Source organism: Paramisgurnus dabryanus, chromosome 9 (genome assembly GCF_030506205.2).
Source record: "Paramisgurnus dabryanus chromosome 9, PD_genome_1.1, whole genome shotgun sequence".
NCBI lineage: Eukaryota > Metazoa > Chordata > Actinopteri > Cypriniformes > Cobitidae > Paramisgurnus > Paramisgurnus dabryanus.
Genome location: NC_133345.1, coordinates 26,052,155 through 26,073,989, shown reverse-complemented (window position 1 = coordinate 26,073,989; position 21,835 = coordinate 26,052,155). Strand labels below are relative to the sequence as shown.

The 21,835-nt window shown below is 37.1% G+C and overlaps 1 protein-coding gene across 5 annotated transcripts in view; it reads right to left on the bottom strand.

The window, feature by feature from the left end:
* The window catches only part of zc3h18 (zinc finger CCCH-type containing 18), a 36,347-nt gene extending 15,193 nt beyond the window's left edge, over window positions 1-21,154 (bottom strand). For 2 of the 5 annotated variants that reach the window (XM_065278901.2, XM_065278904.2), the window contains exons 1-9: window positions 20,981-21,154; window positions 19,090-19,997; window positions 18,801-18,885; window positions 14,746-14,900; window positions 14,520-14,615; window positions 13,666-13,823; window positions 12,509-12,538; window positions 12,108-12,219; window positions 11,522-11,802 (exon numbers count right to left, since the gene is read on the bottom strand). In XM_065278901.2, coding sequence (XP_065134973.2) covers window positions 11,522-11,802; window positions 12,108-12,219; window positions 12,509-12,538; window positions 13,666-13,823; window positions 14,520-14,615; window positions 14,746-14,900; window positions 18,801-18,885; window positions 19,090-19,986 — 1,814 coding nt within the window. In that variant the 5' untranslated portion in view covers window positions 19,987-19,997; window positions 20,981-21,154. Of the gene's footprint in view, window positions 1-11,521; window positions 11,803-12,107; window positions 12,220-12,508; window positions 12,539-13,665; window positions 13,824-14,519; window positions 14,616-14,745; window positions 14,901-18,800; window positions 18,886-19,089; window positions 19,998-20,636 lie in introns of all 5 variants that reach the window. The other 3 variants (XM_065278903.2, XM_073815763.1, XM_065278902.2) reach the window with 2 other exon arrangements.
* Window positions 21,155-21,835: the final 681 nt, after the last annotated feature.

Sequence of the window (21,835 nt, the reverse complement as noted above, 5' to 3'; positions counted from 1 at the left end):
TTAATTTTATGATTAATATAATAATAATCACCCCTTAAAGTTTTAGAGTTGCTTTCAGTATCAGTGGTCTTCCCAGATTGCCATGTGCTTCTACAATATCTCTGGATTTTCCAGGTGAATTGCCATGCTATGTGGGAGTTTTTTTTTTAAAGTTGCTCATTGATCTTCAAGGTATTTAACAAACATTACACCAGTAGCCTAACTTAGGTTATTTCACACCTAACATACTTTGGTACGTGATCCAGCCTAGGACCTGGAATGTCCTTGTTGGGTGACGTAAAAAGTAAACAAACCTGATGCTGGTTTATTGCAGGTTGCAGAGTGTCTAAAAATAGCACAGTAACTGAGCTATTTTTAGACTAAATCTGAGCACACAATTCATTTCCTGTTTTGTAGTGAAAAGGAAGTATACGGTTTTATGAAAGATTTCATACCATCCAATAACATGGTTTTAATGCAAAGAAATTTAAATTGGGTTACATCGTTTCAGAAAACAATTATTTTGTAAAATGTGATTCGAGTCTATTCTAAATTTTCACTTGTTCAATTTAAATTACTGTAAAATGTTAATGTCCAAGCATAAAAATTAGCAAAGTTACAAAGCTCAAAGTTGAATGCAAAACTCTTTAACAGAAAATGCCTTTTAAGAACTACAACGAATGGCTCGATTACATCTCACAAACCCGAGAAGAATCAGATTTTAGCTGATTTTACAGCAATTTACAAGTTACTCACAACATTCTTTTCTTATCTTTGAAACCAACACACAATACGTCTTGGCAGCCATCCATCCAATGACATAACCTGCTTGAGTGAACTATATAAGACTTCTGTACTAAAAGCATACTCATTCAGGAGAAAAGCATGAGGAAAGTGACAACTTTAATGCTGACAGCTTAGCAGATGTGTTTAGGTCATCTACAGTAGATTTTCACTAACACAGACAAGCGACACAAAGTCTGGTCCACCCTTTAGCTCAGGGGTTCCCAAACTTTTTTTCCTGCGCACCCCCTTCTATGTCCCAACCGGGTTGGCGCACCCCCAATCCCCATTTAAAAAAAAATCCAAAAAAGCTTTATTTTCTCACCATAAATACTCATGTTTAATCATGCGCAAATAACCAAGGGCCGGTTGCACTAGCCGGACGTTAAGAAGTTGGGTGTAATAGTCCTACGTTGGGCTTAGCTACGTCCAACATTGTGAAAAATATTTACGCCTATTGCACCTTTTGAAACTACGCTCAGCGTAGATGATGCGCGCCCCCGTGTATGCGTTTAACCACTGTGATATTTAGACGCCATTCGAGTTTACTATGGTAAAAAACGTACACTTACTGCCGTCAGCTAATAGATGACATATGAGAGTTTCCTCATGTTTACCAGTGCGTCACGTGCAGACCAATCAAACACATTAACGAAAGCCTTTACTGTTCGCACAAAAGGTGTATAATAGTTTGCAGATTCATTATAACAGCTCAAGTTTCAAACAAAATTAAATGAAAGCTTTTAATAAGTTCTCTACAGTAAGTATTTATGTATTTTATTATATATATAATTCATTGGCGGTCTCTTTACCATGCATGAAAACACATTGCTCGCGTCGCGTATCCTGTGCCCATGTCTCGTCACATTATTTCTATTTTTGCCATAAAAAAGTCTCTCTCTCTTGGTCTACTCCTTCGTGACTAACAACTTTATCATAAGACGTCCCACATGACAGTTTCCCTGATTTCAGTCAGTTAAGCATATTTATAATATATATGGAATGAATGAAAACGAGTTGGCACGCATATAGCGGCTGCAGTGCATAACAGAAGAGCAGTGCGTAGAAAAAGACAGCAGCTGTCTTCTACGTTTCTATCAAAAACTAATAAATTATAGTTTTTTATTTAAAATAAAAGCGATTACAAAGGAAATGTTTACTGTTCATTTTTTTATTTATTTATTGTATGGAAAAATCCCACTTAAAGAAACAGACCGCCATTACATTTTTCCTCTCGCGTACCCCCTGGTGGCAGCTCGCGTACCCCTGGGGGTGCGCGTACCACACTTTGGGAATCCCTGCTTTAGCTTGTTCTGAATAAGTGCTGCTTACATAAACAGAAAAGCACCATGTACTTTTCTTTACAGGAGTTTAAGCCAAACTAAAAGTACCAGTGAAATTTTACCTGACAGCTCAAATTATACATCATTATTATAATCTTACTGCTGTGAATTAAAGTAAACCAAAGAGACAGCATTAAACACTGTAACTGAGTACTTGCTCAATAGCCGATTTAGATTTATTTGTTACAGACAAAACTTACAAATTGCAATTTTAATTACTTTTGTACAGAATAGGAATGGGCATGAGTACTCAAACACGATAATCAAAGATTGATCACAAAAACAATGTTTGTGCGGGATTAAAGTCGACAAGAAACGTAAGTAGAGATTGTCTTATTCTCCCTGTGGTGACGTAAATCCGAGTGAAACGACTTCTGAAATGAAATAAGGAAGGGCTGATTGGATCTTTTGAAGTAGGGTCGCGTTGCTAAGTGCTCAACACTACTCAAGTATTTTTATTTAAGTATTTTATCAGTGTTTTTCTTTGGAAAACATACATTCCAAAGCATATTATCATAATTTACTCCAATACATTTCATAATTTCAAGTTTTTGGTTTATATTTAATATTTAAGTACATTAAACATATAGTTTTTTTAACTTTTACTTAAGTAAAAAGTACTTTTACTCAAAAAAGTAAAAGTACACAATTTTTATGTAATTAGGTATTAAATCTATTTTAATCTTCAATATAAAAGGAATACACAGTATGATTCTATGCTTTAGTTTAGAATGTAGTGAAAATTTTTTAGTTAGTAAAGTAAATTTTTCCCCAAGACAAACACTCTGATAAAGCATAGATGATTGGAAAATGTACTTAAAATACTCAAATAGTGTCCGCCTCTGCTAATCGCTGCAATCTTTTTTGCGGTCAACGCCCACCTGCCATACCATATGACCAGAAGTAAAGAGAGAGTTTTTTAAAAATAACGAAGCTCACAGATAAGTCATTTGTAAAATATACCGCACTATTCAAAACCAAATGACAGTTTTTCCTTTTAATTTCGTGGCGACTTTGAATAGTTTTTGTGGTTGCAGCATTATGAGGTATGACTGGATAGTTAAAAGTGCATGTCAGGGCCCGACAATACGAAAAGCCCGATAGACTGGGGCCAGCGTGAACAATGCTCGTACCAGTAAGACCGGGCCACTGCGGCACCTAAGCCTGTCGCGATAAACGATAAATCGATTAATCGCACGTTAAATAAAATGAGCTCGATCATTTTTTTAGGCCGCGATAAATCACATTTGCATGCTTGTTTGTTTTCCTTGTCTCTCTCTCTCTACCAAAGAGACTGGATGACCGCTCCGTGCAACGAGTGACAAGAAGTGAACCCTCGACAGTCATTTGTCAATCGCATGATCTGTGTGGGGAGGGGGGACTCCTGGCGTAGCCTATCACAGTAGGAGTACTGAGGAGGATGAGCGCCGCGTGAGAAGTGTAGCAGGAGAAAACACTAGTTAAGACGAGAGTTGGAGAAAAAGATGGATTTACTAGAGGCTGTTTACACTTGTCATTAACATGCATTTTTATCGATCGGATCACAATGTTTTACGTCTTTTCTGACTTTTCTGACACAAGGTGAACAGTGCTATTTTTAGCCTTTCATTGATAAACTAAAGCGGGTGATCTCCGCAGTTTCATTTTGCAAGCGTGTGAAAGTTGCGCGATCTTATTTCATCAATTGCGCTGAAAATTCAGAGAAAGCTCTAACATATACATGTAGAAAATACTGTGCAGCATGTTTCCTTGCTAAACAAGCAGTAGACATAATATTAGTTTGCGTCCATATAAACTCATAATTACTCCCGCTGGCGTTTAAATGACAGTGGAGAGACTCGCCCACCGTCTCGACAGACCACCCCTCACAGTATTCAGCACAGAAGCGGTCGAAAGTGGACAAAAGAGACTGATTTAAATACCAGGTGTAAACGTGATATGTCTCTCTCGTCCACTTGTGATCTGATCAAAAACACATCTTAATACCAAGTGTAAACAGCCAAGTTTCAAAACCAAACGCTACAGCTGCAGTGTGGGAGTACTTTGGATTTAAACCTAATGACCGAGGTGAACCACTAAACCTGAACGAGCCGTTATGCCGTTATGTTATTTTGTTAATTTCTTGTGGATATTTAAAATGTCTTCCAGTTCCAGTATTACTTATTGTTTAGAAATAAAAGTTTATAGATCTTTGAAAAGGTGTATCTGCATTATTATAATGGTCCCGGAGCGTCAATGTTATCGTCTATCGCGATAAATTCCGATAAATTTATCGTCTAGCAAAATTTGTTATCGTGACAGGCCTAGCGGCACCATCATGAAAGTTTATAATTTGGACACGCTTTGAAGCCTTGCCAATTTAAATATTCGAATGAAAGAAAATGCAAAACAGATGTCAATGTGTTTCTCGCGTGTTGTTTGGGTAGATTTACAAAAATGCATATTAAGTACGTAAATCAAATTATTACAATTTGTCTATAGCGAAAGATTATCTTTTTCCGGGTGGATCATCAAGGCTATTGGTCTTCCCAGTTGTTAATCATTCTGGTGATATGTTGACATAAGGCTGCCGTACGTGCTCGTCCCAAGGTTCGCTTTCTGCACATGTGCACTTTCAGGTGTATAGGTTTCAGCCATTCATTGAAGCTCGAGATCGGGTCGCAAGAGAAAAAGTGTCTACGAATTGTATGACAAGAAGAGAAAGAACTATGAAGAAAGAAACAAGCCCAGAGTGTTTTTTGGAGACTATTTCATACGCTGGTGTGTGCTAAAAGCACAGATTGGGCTTCCCAAGAGAAGTTTCTACTCGACAGGTAAAGTTTGGCATATTATTTGGAGAAATCCATTTAAAATCACTGCTAGTAAAAGTTGATTTAAGCTATGCTAACCCTGACACAAGTCACGAACCACGCAGACACGGTAAACATGCCGACAGCAACTTGTAAACGGAGCGAAGAGAAAAACTAGGCCCGTGCATGCTCTCTCTCGTGCTTACGTTTAATAGGCGTTCCCTCTCTGGAGCAGGTAGAGTTTTGCGCATGTGCATTTTTTGTAAGTGGAGGGGCGGTTCTTTACAAAAATTCTGTAAAATCTTCCGCTATACCTTTAAATATAACAAACTTGAAAAACCACTGTCAATTTTGTTTGCAGTACATATCTCAAAGTCTCTATATCATCAGCGAGGAATTTGTGGGTGTGTGACAATGACTCAATATTCATGTGTGAGAACGGCTCTAAAAGTACACCTGCTGTTTCATCACCAGATCAATTCTCTCAATCTCACCTTTGTGACGTAAAATGACGAAACCTACGTAAAATAATGAAACTTATAAACAAACATTGTAATGCTGAAGTACAATTCCAGAATTGCAAGACAGATGATAAATAAGCACACAATAGGCGCTGACATAAACAACATGTTCTCTCGCATACAAAACTATTATGCTATAAATAGTGCTATGTTTTTACTTTATTTCAGTCATTGTATTCTTCACCTGGCATAATTTAACTGATAAGCATTCTTTCAAGAACACACGTGGATTTTTCTTTCTTTCCACACGCATATCGTGTCTTAGCACACAACACAATGTGACACTTGTGTTAAAGTGCAGAGCAAATTTGCCTGCAAAGCAGTGCTCAGAAAACCAGAGAGTAATTGCTAAATCAACAGTATCACTCAGGACGTACCCTCTGTAATTTTTAACTAATATTTCAAAATGCCCTGACATTATAGTGGGGTGTGGAATCTCACAGACGCTGAATGACACAGATTCAGAAGAAGCACAACAATGGATCCATACATAACAATAAAGGGGGCAGACAGAGGAATACACCAGACACCAAAACAATGGAAAAGAGAACAAGGATTGCTTCCTCATCTTTAGACCTCATCCATATAACACCATGTAATGTTTTTTAAAAAACGCCAGCCTGCCATAAATGTTATTTAATGTGCAAGATTGGCATAGGTTACATAATTTAGTTTATAAGAGAAAAGTACCAGCATCAAAGTAGATAACATTAAACACTGATAAACAAAAGTAAATCCCTTGTTTCTATGCTTGTTAATACTGTTTACTCAATAATTACTTGTATAATAACTTTAAAAAGAAATGCTTGAGGCATACTGGAAGTCTACATTTATATAAATATTGGCATGCTGTTGAATATTATTTTACAAATATTTATATAAACATTTCATTTCATGTACACTTCATTACACAAATGAGTTTGTTAAAATAAACTGTATTTGTCGCTTATGAATATCGATGTGGTGCGGTTGTTATCGTGAATTTCACTGATTTGTTGGCAACTATTAAACTTGCACTATTTTTTAATACAGTATTTTTTACATTTGTACTACCAGTCATATTTTACTCTAGTCTTTTTACTATATCAGTTTTTAGTTATGAAATAATGAAATCAAACTACAGTCAGTGATACATTTGAACTCAAGCCGGGCGTTAAATAAACAAACATCATCAATAATCTGATCCGACACACACTAATGCACGTGCGCGCACACACACAAAAAACCTGCCTAGACACTTCTAGGCATTCACACCTTTATTTTTTACGTCATAGAGAGTTGCTCAATACAAGAAAATGTATCATGGTCCTGTATTCACCACACCTGAGCAACAATAAGCACCAATGTCCGCTTTTTAATGATTTCCTTCCTCCATTCCCTTGCAAAGTCAGAAATTTCCCTCATTTCAGGATCACGTGCGTCTTACTGTTGTAAAACGAGTGTTAGTAATATGTTGTTGTCGTGCCAGAACGCAAAAAGACGTCACAATAACCTATAACAATAGGTAAAACTTTCACCTATGACATGGAGTTACAGAAACTACACAGCTGTGCAGTGATTCCAAAATCATGCAACAGTTGCAGAAGCTTTATTTATACAATGTATTACGAGTTATCATGTAGATACTTAATAAAAACTCCTACCTTTATCCTACTTAATAACTTACATGATTTTCGTAACACAGTTTGAAAATGTGGTAATATATTTTTGAATAGGGCTGTCAAGAGATTAATTGCGATTAATCACATTCAAAATAAAAGTTTGTTTTTGCATAATATATGTGCGCATGTAATTATTATGTATATATAAATAAACACACACATAAATGCATACATTTAAGAAAAATTGTATTTATGTATATTTATTTTTACATTTACATATAATAAAAATCTTAATAAATATATGTAAACATACAAATGTTTCTTAAATACATACATGAATGTGTAAATATTTTTTTTACAAAATATTAATTCACAGTGCGCACACATATTATGTAAAAACAAACTTTTAATTTGTATGTGATTAATCGCGATTATTCTTTTGACATCCCTTATTTTAAACTAAGGCCATTTATAAATATTATATATTATAACAGATCTCAAACACTACTTCCACCTCTTTTGGTCATACAAACAATGCCACTGGTTGAGCTAATCTTGCTATGTTAAGATATTCAGAAAACCAGTCCCAAGCCACAGTGTTTTTCACAAATTATTAGAAAATAAACACATGAATAGCTTTCTTACAACAGCCTAGGCAATATACCTATGATTGCAGTATTTAAACTTTATCAAAAGAAAAAAAAAACACACTTCTGCTTTAATGAACAAAACATAGCTTTATAATCCTTATAATTATAAGCCGTCTGGAATACCCAGCCTTATTTTCTGCATAAATGACTGCATAAGTGCAATAAAGCATAATAAACCACATCCAATGAGCTTTCTGGAACTGAAAACTTCATGTTTATAAATTGTCAAAAGGCAGAAAGGTCAACAATGCATTTTTAATGTTTCCTCAAAGATATACGGACTACCGGCACATCCGGGAACTTGACTGTAAATTTCGTCACCGCCCCTTTTTGGGGGAAAACAAACCAGACTTCCCATTGACTTCCTTACAAAATAGCGGAACAAAGCAACATTTGTACACAGCCGGCAGGCGTAAATAACTTATGAAATCACTCGGATTAAACATGTCGAGTATTTATCTGTCCACCCTGCCTGCTATAGAGCGCGAAAGATACATTAACACATTTAATTTGGTCAATATAAAAACATGTCCCTTTCATTCTCACAGCGTCAAATTTGTGTAACAACGCCATCCAGTGATTGCTGGAAATATCGCTAAGCCAGTTAGTTGTATAGCTGGACGGAAAAGTTTCTTAGGTACTCTAAATATAAAGACATAATATATAAATACGAAGTAACTTTCAAATACGAAGTAAAATCATTTACTGTCTTCCCTGTTGACCCAATGAGGTACGAGTAAATATCCGGGTAAGACACCTCTGGCCAATGGGAAGCATTGTTACACAAATTTGACACTGTGAGAATGAAAGAGACATGTTTTTATAATGACCAAATTAAATGTGTTTATGTATCTTTCGCGCTCAATGGCAGGCAGGGTGGACAGATAATTACTCGTCATGTTTAATCTGAGTGATTTCTTAAGTTATTTACGCCTGCCGGGTGTGTACGAACGTTGCTTTATTCCGCTATTTTGTGTGGAAGTCAATGGGAGGTCTAGTTTGTTTTCCCCCAAAAGTGGGCGTGAACCACTGATCTATATAAATGACTGGATTGCGCATGACGTCACACTTGTGAAGCCACCGCGCCGCCATGTTGGTATACCCAAACGTTCTATTAAATCAATGGACGTTATCAGATTTTAATGATAAAACATCACTTTACTCGTCTTCGTTTTTATATGTGAAGTTACCCTGTACATTATTACAACACAAACGTCCAAAGCATGTAAATAGTTACTTACTGAAAGTTGTACATTTTGCGTTTTAAACAGTTATTATACATTCATCTTTATTACAGTATCAGATCAGCAGACAGACCGCAGCATATTTAGTATTAATGACAATAAACGTGCTCATTCTGAAATCTAAATAAATAATCATACTTTGTACCGTATGTGTATGCAATAATTTGCTAGTTTTGTAATAATGTTATCTAAACTTACAAGTTACCTAAACTTATTTAGAGAAATAACGCTGACCGTCACAGTGTAGCTGAATGTCAAACAAAACTTTATTTATACCCGTGTCATTAACAAATGCAACACACACTCACCTTAACGGTTTTTTTATAAATCCATTATCCTGCCCGATTAAAAGATAAACATTGCAAATAACACCAGAATTATCAAATAATTAACGTACACATATCCTAAAAATTAACCTTGTGTAACTGATACGCTGTAAAGCGGGTAAATTTTGATCATGATTTTGAATGGAAGTCAATGACGCTCTCTGCCGGTTGGGTATACCAAGATGGCGGCTCGAACTCTGTGCTGGCGTCACCTCACGCAGTTACGTCAAGCGTTCTATGCGCAATCCAGTCATTTATATAGATCAGTGGCGTGAACCTGTTCAGAGACATTCTATGACGTTGCGCCGGTTGTGCGTATCTACCAAAAAATGACCTTATTGTGATTCCATTCACACAAAACGAGACAAATCCCTTTATGTAATGGTGAAATCGGAGACTAAACTGAATTCTTTTAAAGAAAGCGAATAGATGCAAATCTATCTCTTCCGAGTCGGCCTAAAAAATAATTCCCAAAAGGGGTATCACATTCATACTCGAGTTATTAAAATGGTCCCCCTTTATTTCTAGAGAATTCATTCTAAAAATAGTATTCATTATACACACCCAAAGCAGACTTTTGTTCAGTAAGTCAGAAATGTTAGCTTAATAAATTAAAAGCAAATAAATTCAGGAGCGCTAGCATTCTATTGAGGAGCGCTAGCATTTATGCTGATAGTTGGCTTGTTTGCCTATTAAAAGTTTTAAATTATTCTTCTGCTTTTATTATTATTGTCATCTTAAGTTTCTCATTAACATTCCCGCATTACCGACAATTGCGACACCAACGTGCATTGCATGCTTTTTCTTGCGTAAGTGCGCTTGTAAGATCTTTCCATCTCTTACCTACACTTGTAATGCACAAGGCTCTTATCAGTTTCCTTGCACTAGAGAGGTTGTTATGCGCACAGGGGTTTAAAACTATTGATCAAGTTGTTCCTCTATTGAGCTTTTTAGAGTTAAATTAATGGCATAAAGAAGGTTGCGGTCATGACATTGTTGCCAGCTGACCTTGGAGTAATGCAGCTTCTGTATTTTGTCAACCAAATCCAGTGGCTTGTCGTAATTGAGTAAAAATTAAATAAGTAAACAAATGACTCGCCCCCGATACTATCGTACTATGTCGGCAATCTCCAAGTCTGATGATCTCACTATGGGTCATATCGCTAAACACTACCGCATAGGAAATATTACATCATGAAAAGACTATTACTTTTTAACAAATTGACCAAATCAGTTTTAGTTAATTGTTAAAGAAATAGTTCACCCAAAAATGAAAATGAGCCCATAATGTACTACAGTCATCCTACATGTATATGACCTTCATTTCTTCAGCGTGTCCTATACTACACAAATATCCTGGCTCTTCATAGCCTTTTAGTGGCATTGAATAGTGGCCGCTTGTATGAAGCACATCCATTAAAAAAGGAATCCATACATATGGACAACCAAAGTCCTGACTCTCTGTGGTCATAAAAAAAATCCCAGGATGTCTTTCGAAAAAGAGTAGGGGGGGTGCCCTGGCATCCTGGCCCCTTTGGCCTACAAAACTTGCCCATTGGCCTAGCAATTATCCCCTTATAAACCAATTGGCTATATCACTCGGTCTCCTCTCCACTAATTAGCTGGTGTGTGGTAGGGCGTAAAATGGCTGCATGCTGGTTCCATAAACAAGACATTATCTGTTTAATTTGTAAATAAATGTATGCATTTAACAAGTTTGGATATAGTTTCAGTGTTTCTATCTTCCCCCAAATTGCAAATCTAGTGCTACCAAATTAATTCCAAGTGCCCGAAGTAACTCTCAAATTTTAGTCTAGAGGTCTGCTATATAAAATTGATTAATAGTAGCATTAATCTGATGCACAATGTAGTTTACTTAAGCCAAGGGGACAGCTGGCCAACATGTAAAACAAAAAACAATAACCGACCGGTATACAACCAAGTGGAAGCTTATTCAAATTAAGTATTGACCACGAGTAATGGCAAAGTCAAAACATGCATGCATGGAAAATGCATGTGTAGTCAGAACTTCCATTAATGTCACAATATGTAGCTAATAAATATTAACTATGTTAAACTTGACAGGTATTTATACTTCTTCCTCAGTTGCAGTAGGCTGCAAAAAAAGGAAGTGATAAAAAACGCACATACCTGAGCCCTGCAATGTGTGTAGCAGCCAGCCAATCAAATTTGGCTGATGTTACCATTTTATTTAACTTAAAGTGTAGGAAAGTGTTACAACAGTTCAGCTTGCTGCAAAAGACAGTGTAAAGCCTGAGACTCACCTGGGGGGCATGTTCGGGGGTGAACGTGGTTTAAGCGGCTTCTCCTTTTCCTCCTTCTCCCGTGGCTCTCTGGGAGGACGCTCTCTAGGCCGTCCCTCTTTCTCATCCCGTTTCAGACGATCTCTCTCCCATTCCTCCTTTCTGCGCTGCCTCTCCTTCTCGCGCTCCCTCTCTCTCTCGCGCTCCCTCTGCCTGCGCTCACGCTCGCGATGGTCCCTCTCGCGCTCCCGTTCCCTTTCGCGGTGACGCTCACGAGGGTCTCGCTCCCGCTCACGGTCCTGCTGCAAACAAACAAAGCTAACTAAAAATACTTGAAATTAAGGGTATTGAACCTGGAAAGTCCTTGAAAGGTACTTGAATTTGAAGTTATCTAAGGTGTGGGAACACTGATTAATAATCGCAATTACAGTATTAAGGTAAATAATCGGCAATTATGATTTTTGTCATAATAGTGCAGCTTGAGTTCAAGTTCAAGTCTGTTTGGGTCAGATAATAGGACAGTCCCTGAAATAATCTCAGTAAATTTGCTCATTTTATTGTAAGAAGTAGTAAATCTTTATAAAACGCTTAATCAACATGAACTCACGGGGTAGTATGGCAGTGGGGTCTCTGTGTACTGGACACGGAAATTCTCGTACTGGCCCCCTCGCCAAAAAGCTTCCATCTCGTAATCGTAGTATGGGTCACCATATGGGTCACTATGACAGACACAGCGGTTATCAATGCACAGATATAAAGAATGATGAGCTTGTATTTGTGACCCTGCCTGTGAAAACCCAGATTATGTTCTTTTTTGTGATTTACTGTTTTCTATAGAAAATCATATGAAGATGATTCTATGAAAATATAACCTGGATATCTTCAACATTGACCGAGTATGGCCATGTCAAAGATGGAAATCATTTTAAAATCAAACTTTGATACTTCAAATCTCGTATTCAGATTTCACAGGGTTACACAATGAAATGTTTAGCTTATAGTACATACCCATAACCTGGATCCCTGAGCTCTACTTCTCTGCAAAGTACAATGAAAAGGGAAGAAACGTTAGTTTACTAGATTAGTGATTGACTTTATTATTTAAAGTAAAGTTTGGTCTTTGAAAATATATGTTTTTCAACTTTTAAAGGAATAGTCTACTCATTTTCAATATTAAAATATGTTATTACCTTAACTAAGAACTGTTGAATCATCCCTCTATCATCTGTGTGTGTGCACGTAAGCGCTGGAGCGCGCTGCGACGCTACGATAGCATTTAGCTTAGCCCCATTCATTCAATGGTACCATTTAGAGATAAAGTTAGAAGTGACCAAACACATCAACGTTTTTCCTATTTAAGACGAGTAGTTATACGAGCAAGTTTGGTGGTACAAAATAAAACATAGCGCTTTTCTAAGCGGATTTAAAAGAGGAACTATATTTTATGGCGTAATAGCACTTTTGGGAGTACTTTGACTTGGCGCAGTAACACCCTCCCTCTCCCATTATGAGAGGGAGAAGGGGAGCGGACTTTTCAGGCGAGTCGAAGTACTCCCAAAAGTGCTATTACGCCATAAAATATAGTTCCTCTTTTAAATCCGCTTAGAAAAGCGCTACGTTTTATTTTGTACCACCAAACTTGCTCGTATAACTACTCGTCTTAAATAGGAAAAACGTTGATGTGTTTGGTCACTTCTAACTTTATCTCTAAATGGCAGCATTGAATGAATGGGGCTAAGCTAAATGCTATCGTAGCGTCGCAGCGCGCTCCAGCGCTTACGTGCACACACACAGATGATAGAGGGATGATTCAACAGTTCTTAGTTAAGGTAATAACATATTTTAATATTGAAAATGAGTAGACTATTCCTTTAACCTTTCACCTAATTTTAAATAGGCTGAAGTGTGAAAGTCACGTTTAGAAGTACAAACATTCCTTGTAGTTCTCAATTAATTTAGATCATAAAAGCAATTTGCATGGTAAAGAAAGGCAAAATGCTGCATGTCACACCGCAGAACATCCCAACTTCTGCAAAACTGTTTCATGTTAACCACCAACTTGCTTACGTGAACCTTAAAGAACCAGCAGTGAATATTTAGGCCACAGATATAAAAAGTGGAAGAAACCACTGCTGAGCAGTTATTAAAAAGCTGCTTTCCCGTACCCAGAATCTCTGATTTCCCTCGTGATTCGATAGCCGTGCTCCCTGAAGAAATCATTTTCTTTGTCGAAGTCTCGGTCATCTTCGCCTATGGTTACCGTAAAACGCTTCTCCTCAAAATCTGGTTCCTGCTCTTTGCGGATCGTAGCTTTCTTCAGTACCTAAAGGCATGCAGATGGCAAAAAACTTAAAAACTGTATACCGTACAATTCCCCAGCTGGACCAGGGCTTTCCATTATTCAAATAAGCAGCTGCTTTGCTTTCTAAAAAACATACTCACCTGACATAAGTAAAAGTAGAAAAAAAATAAAAGTTTTAATCATGGCCTGGGTATTAAATACAAACGATGTTATCAAAGTACCAAAAAGTGAAGCCATTCATTACAATCCCAAAACCATTGAAGAACATATTAAAAACTCATTTGAATGAATGAGTTCCCCCCAAAAATCCACAGATGGTATCACTCACTTAGTTAGAAATCTAAAATGATTGAGAAAAGTTAACCTACTGGTTTTGGGTTTGGTATAACAGAAAAAAGCAACAAATCCCAAATGCAAGGTTTCTTTACATTTATTTTGAATAGGTTTGATAAAAACTAAAGTTAGATGTCTGTACAGGTATTTCTGTGGCCAATTTATACAAATCAATGCACAGATTTTTTTATCTAACTAATATTTTTAAAGAAATGTTTTTAACAAATGGCTCTCACTGTATATTAAAAAGTCATTGGCCAGTTGTCGTCTGCCTGCATGTACCGAACTGAACCATCTATATAGTAATAGTACAGGACGAATACATGTACTGCTACATCCTTACCACTTTAGCTCAATTATAAAAATCAAGTAAAACAAAAATACCTCCTTTGCATGTCTAAGGCCTCTTTCCCAGGCACTCTCCACAGGAGGATCTAGAGAAGGTGGAGGGGGAGGCAACTCTTCTACCACAGGAGCTCCCTAAAACAAGAAAAGATTCAAATGATAGATAACTCGTATTTATCAAATAGCTAAAAAGTAGGGTGACAACTATTAATTGTGGAAACTACGAAAGAAACAAAAGAGTGAGATGAACAATGAGGAAACGTACCCAAGGGTTAGCAGGCATGAGGGGGTGAGGTCCTCCTCCAGCAGGAGGGGCTCCGTTTGGAGAGAAGGGGTCTGGTTTGGAGATGAGGGAGTAGTTGCCTTTATCATTGACTCCTGGATGGATGAACCTACAGATCATGCCCCATGTGCAGTTACCTGGCAGAGAAAGAATGCAGCCATTAAAATATTATTTTATAAATAAAATGTGTCTGTTTTAAAAAAATATATTTAAATTTCTGAACAAAACTTCTCAGTAATTTTTTTAAAGTAGAAAATAGCTGCTATGTAAATGTAAAACTATCACATTCACAAGCTATACAATAACAAGCCATCAATGTAAATTAATGACTTGTAAAGAACAATAAGCATTAGTAAACAAACATTTGTTTAGCATAATAATGTTTCAGGAAATGTATTAGACCAAGAAACCCTAGCAATTATATATTATGGTCTACACAGTTTGAACAAGATTATGGATTACGTTAACATCAGAAACAGACCGCTGTTTTGCAGAATTTCTTTTGCAGTTAAAATAGATTCTGTATGCAACAGCTCCCCCTACTGTTACAATAAGGAAAAAGACCAGTATTTGTTCCCATTGGATACAGGATGAGACCATTCTGTCCATATTGATATGGTCTGTTGACACTCCATTTTCACCATACGCAGTATCAGTATAGGTGATTGTGACATCTCACAGGAGGCTTTGACTTTAACGAAAAATGTACCCCACTTTGTAAATAATTATGGGAGTTATGTTGTTAGTAAAAAAATTTTAAATGAATGGCTAAAGGACACGTCAACTTATACAATTTTAAAATCTCTGATTCACAACTGTAAATGGCCAAACATACTGCAGAAATACCCAGAAATGAGCACAAATGGACTGCTGTAATTGATCAAATCAGTCCCCCGTAATTGTAATCCTGATTAGTTTTTCGATTTATTGTGCAGCCCTACTTAAAGATTTAGCGTATATCCCCAGGCATCCCAAAATTACTGTGATATGACTTTTGGTCCTTCACAATTTTGTTTGATAAAAGTCTATCTACAACCACATCTAGACCAGCTACATAAGAAAAATGACTACAAAATAGATGAAAGTTATTTTAGATATCAGGTGAATCACAAACACCGCATTTAGATTTGAAGTGCTCAGATGCAAAATCCTCGAAGTGCATCTGCAGTGTTTCCGCTTTATGCATTCTACCGTGGCGGCCCCCCACGCCTGCGGTTGTGGATAGAAGGGATACAGCAAACAAAATCTCGCCGGATGAGCACTGCTAATTCTTCAACCAAAGTTAACTCTAAACAAAACATTTCACAGGATTTAGGATGTATTTGTATCTCATTTAGCTAGGGTGACTGTTTTCATCCTAATCCTACCTCCAAATCTAATCCTAAACTATTTGGCATTTGCTGTATCCTTTCTAGACAAAACCCACAGCGGCAGCTCGCAAAATCAAGCTACCGAAATGTCAGCACTGCCAGACTGGCTGTCTTAAAGAAATAAATTCCTTTCTGGATTGCCGTTGTTCACTCATTTAGAAATAAATCTTCTAAAATGTCATAATTTTCCCCATGGGTTTAGTTTCATGCTCAAATAGATTTAAACCAACAAATCATGATGATTATGTCTCTGTTTGGAGAAATAAAAATAAAATAAATAAGCCTACACAAAATATGTTACACTTAAATAATTAGCAGATTGACAAAATGAATAAAAAAAGTATTTGAGTTTCTGTTCTTTTTTGTGACGCGTTCTAAAACCAGCAGCAGAAAGCATGTCATGTTTTTAATGATTTTAAATAAGTAAGTGTACACAAATTAAAATAGCCTACACCATTTACACTTTAGAAAATGGGTCTTCAACCGGGGGTCCGCGGCACCCAGGGGATCCGTGACGGAATTGCAGGGGGTCCGCCAAATGATGTTCAACAACAAGCTATTTTTTGCTTAAAACGTAAAATATATGTACAAAACGTTACATGTCCCCTTTAAGTTGTACACGTGCGTGGCCGCATAGGTTTGAAGGCGCGCGTTCAGTTTAGCAGCGGACCAGAATAAAATATCTTAAGATTATAAATGTCCACTCAGGAGGCAGCAGTAGCGCCAGAGAAGTCATCATAAAACAGGTCAATCTTATGTGTGTCTTTCTTTCAGAATGTCATTTTAGAATCATTGCGACATGTTGTCTCATCTATATTTCTGAACTTGGACAGCTGTTTCACGCGGTTCAGATTTAAAGCGCTAATTTAACAGGCAAATGAGACCACACCGCGTCAGCATTTTAAACTGTGACAAAACTATCGCTCGCATTAAAACATTAATGAAACGCGCGCCGTGATGGTGCTTTGTGCAAGATTCATAGTCAGGTTGAAATCCGCCTCTCAAAAAGTTTCCCCAAAGAGATGCGCTCGGACTCGTTGGATGTTGTTCTCCTGAGTCTGATATGAAGCTATACAGAAAATAAACCTGCGTTACTTAAACTCGTGACAATGATGATACACGAGAAAGGCAACAGACCTCAGAATTATAAAGTAGCACAACCTCTATCCCCACCAGAATAGACAAATAGTCTTTGTGCCACTCACCATGATCAGTCTTCTTTATAAACTGAAAGCCCTTGTCCAATTCACAGTAAAATGAAAATATATTACACTGCAAATACCTTAAAATAAAATTATATTATTATTATTATATTAATATAAAACCTAAATCTACTTTAACAAAAAAATTATGCATTTTAATATAGTATGGCTGTGTGACAATATGGTTTGTTTCTATTTATAAAACAGTTCCAGTCCTTGATTCTGATTGGTCATCAGTTGTACTTTACTCCACTTTGCTTGTGCCTAATATGAAAAGGCAGCCTTTCATACCTTACTGCTTACTTAAATATCTCTGTTTTACACATTTAGTATTAGGGGGTCCCTGCTCCATGCCTCTCTCATCTAAGGGGTCCCCGACCCAAAAAACGTTGAAGACCCCTGCTTTAGAATGTTGTTTTACGTTTATCTGTATGACCATAATTTTAGGGTAATTTAAGGTGCAAGGTCATCACGCGTAGGCTATGCTGTACACGGACGCAGCGCTGCGAGAAAAGATTTAAACTTTTAAAAAGTTTTTTTATTTGGTAATAGTAAAGGTCGGGGTACCCGCGGGTGAAACGCATAATATTTGATGTAACGGGTGTAATAATATTAACATGTAATTTGCGTTGTAAATGCAGGTCGGGACTCAATAGGCAAGAGTGGACTGCTGGTCTAACATCCAAGACCATTTCAACTAGATTCCGATAGGCAGCAGTTTTAAAATGGCCCGGTGCTTATTTGTGTTTAGGATCTGTCTGAAGACCGTTAAAGGTTTCTATTTTCTGCGCGATTTGTGGTGTGACCGGGGATAGCAGGCAGCATCACAGTCTTTATGTCAAACGGGCCGGAAGTGAAATAAAATTGCTACTGATGTCGGATAACTGGTCGGGTGTTGTCAATCACTGTGTATGCGGATTATCAAACATGACTTTGCCACAGGGAACTGTAACTCTAAACATGGGCACAAACTTGCACACAACTTTTAAACTACAATAAAAGATGCGTATGAAGCTATGTAGTAAAACATATTAAGAAAATACATTTTAGAACAAATATAATAAAGCAATAGGCTATAAATATAAGGAAAAATAAATTATAAAAAATTCATGTTATTTTACAGTAGCCTAGCTAATAGGCTATTCTAAATGTAAAAAATATGTACATTTAATCAACATAGCCGCCCACTGCCACCACAGCTGGAAAAAAATCCTAGAGGAAACACTGATCTGACATGTTTTCTTGTAAATTAGCATTTTGTATCAGACTTTTTAAAGATTCTGCCAACAAACATGTATTTCTGAATGGCTGGGGCTGGATTAAGTGCAAGTATTTAATGAATGTATAATACGTTCTGAAGGCATTTGGTTAATATATCATTATTTCATTTTTGATTTCGCAGCTATTGTATCTGAGCTCCGGAAGTGCTGATTGTAGTACATTCATTACATGAATGAATAGCTACCTTTCATGAAAAACCTGCAGATGGGTCTAGGTCTGATCTTTCTGTCCATGGGGTCTTTCACCTCCCCCTCTTCCAGGTCATCATCCTGTGCAAAACAGTAGGATGTAATAACATAAGACAAACATTTCTGTTTCGCTCTAAACCAAAGGTAAGGGATTAAATAATCCAACTACAAGGGGCTTAAATAGTTGTTGCACATTACACTATTAGTGGATTATTTTTATTTTATTCCTAACCATACCGTTATAAATTGTGCTGTAGCTACAAGGCAATAATTCATCATACTTACATCTATCTCTCCCTCATCAATCTCTCCATCATCTTCATCTTTCTTTTGATCCCGAAACGAGTGTCTTCTGCCTCTTTCCTGACCCCTGGAATCCTCCTTTCTTCGTGGACTATTATCTGGGGGCAGAATGGGTTTCCTCTCTCTCCTCTTCCTTTTCTTTTCCTCCTCTTCTTCATCCTCTTCATCATCATCTTCTCCAGCAGGACCCTTTCCCGCATCCTCTTCCTCGGGAACAGCAGTGCTCGGCTCCTCAGGAACCTCCTCATCATAATCCAGCTCGTGTTCATCTAGATCTCTGGACACAGAAGACTCATCCTTCAACTCACTCACTACCATCGCCGCCCTTCTCCTCCTTCTTTCCTCTTCCTCCTCATCCTCCTCCTCAAGCACAGCACGGCCATGGCTAGACTTGGTAGTTTCTTCTACGCCATCATTGTCCTCCTCGTCTTCTCTTGTGTCTTCCCTCTCCTCCACTACTGGGGTGAAAGGTCGTTCTTGGTCTGGACCTGGTGAATCAGGATCTGGTGATCTTGGCGTCTCTAAAATTTCCTCCTCAGGAGACCGCCTACACTCCTTCCCATTTCCTAGCCCTGTATTACAAACGTCTTGTTGATTGTGGTCTTCTCCTTTGTCCACGCCCATCTTGTAGTCCTCCTGGTCTGAGACTTCTTCTGGATCTCCTCCATCAGCTGCTAGCCTGTCTCCATCATCAAAGTCAGAGTCTATTCCTCCCTCCTCTTCTTCATTTTCATCATCTTTTAAAAGCTCACTGTCCGATATCCCCTTGTTTTCTTCTGTCGGGGACTCGGGTGACTCCAGCAGCTCGCTGTCAGAGAGACCCTTCTCCTCCTCCTCAGGGGATTGTGGGGATTGGGTTGGGCTCTCAGGGGTATCCATTAGCAAGAACTCTGCAGTAGAAATTCAATGGTGGCCAATAAGTAAAAATAACTTATCCGCTACATTTAAAACAGATTACTTGAGTTAAAGACTAAATATAAAGCAATTAATTCAAATAGTTACAAGTTACATCTTATATTTTCCAGTAAACACATTCAGAAAGACAGACTAAAATTTACAAAAAATAAATGTAAACTTGAAAAAAAAGCTTTATTGCTGCTATTATTTTACATAAAAATATTTTTTACCCAAAATCAGTATGAAAATGTTTACCATTTGCAACCTAGTTTCTGACAAAATACCAAAATATTTTTATTAATATGAAATGATAAAATAATGATATTTCGTCAAACAGTATAAGAAGCTTCAAGAATATTTCAAAAATTTGGTGGTTATCATTGTCTACTCATGACAGTTATAGTTAATACCAAGAGTAATGATATGATATTTAGGCAGAAACTTTGATTACCATAGTAAATTGGTTTAATTTACACAAACAAGGCCCTTGTTAAGCGAACACTGAGACACTTAACAATAACAAATGTATATTAGCATGCTAACGTTGTTATAGCATAACCGCATCCAAAACTTTACCAACTTTTCCATATTTACACAAACTCCAATCAGTAAATCATACGGAACTTGTTTACCTTCTCAGATTTAAGGCAATGGATTCATGAGAGGGCGACACATGTCTTATAAGCCGCTTTATCTTTAACGAGACAGCTCGTTGATGGCGATGCGGCTAACAGGCCCGAATCCTGCGCGCTCACTAGACGACGACGTAATATCCGACATTTCCCGCACGATCGCGCAACTTTAACATCGAAACGTGACTGTAAATAACCCCAAGGCGTTGATCTGCGACCCTAAATTCGTCGGTTATCGTCGCACGTTGTTTCTTCGATGCACGCTGACTAAAGTCTCATGCAACAATAAAGCGCCGCCGCCTGCAAAACACAAGGAGATCGCGAATTAAAACACATTCGGTCACCTTTCAAAACACAGAGTCTCGGGAGACAGGGTCTCGATGTAGGGAGTCACCCGGTCTCTCTCTCTCTTCGGGGTGACTGTGTTGAAACAATGAACGATTTTGTCGAGGGTTCTTATTTTTCTTTACCGGAGAAATTCATAAACCCTGCACGACAGAGTGAGGGCGGCCATTACACAGACGTCATCAAACCGCGACGTCTGCGATAGTCTTTTTTTTATTGCCAGTGACATTAAAATCAATAAAACAGTGCAATAGTCACTTATATATCAACATATGTTATACAATTTTGTCTAACAAATATATAATAAAAAAGATAATAAACAAACAAAGAATAGAATTAGAAATAATAATAAATATGTGAAGTTAATAAGTAAAATATTAAAAAGTTAAATGAATGATAAATTATAACAATAAACTGCTACGAGATCATACAAATAAGCTTAAAAAGAAATAGAACATAGTGTATTTTGCTTTACGATTTTTTTTTTATCAAGAATTAGGCTAACATGGTAACATATATATATATATATATATATATATATATATATATATATATATATATATATATATATATATATATATATATATAATTGTCTGTACAACACTGCAGCACATTAATACAATGTCTTTTTGAAAGTTTATTTTATTTTACTTTATTTCATATTGGAATGTAAATTGCTATTTTCTATCATTTTTATTGCAATCATGCTAATATATGAAAGGAAAATTGACTGATAGAATAAAGCTGGTAAATTAGAGATTTTAAATGTTTATTTACTCTAATCTTTATCCGTTAAAATCTCTCACGAGTAGTCGTGTCTCCAACCAACAAACATACGCATGTTTACCAGCAAC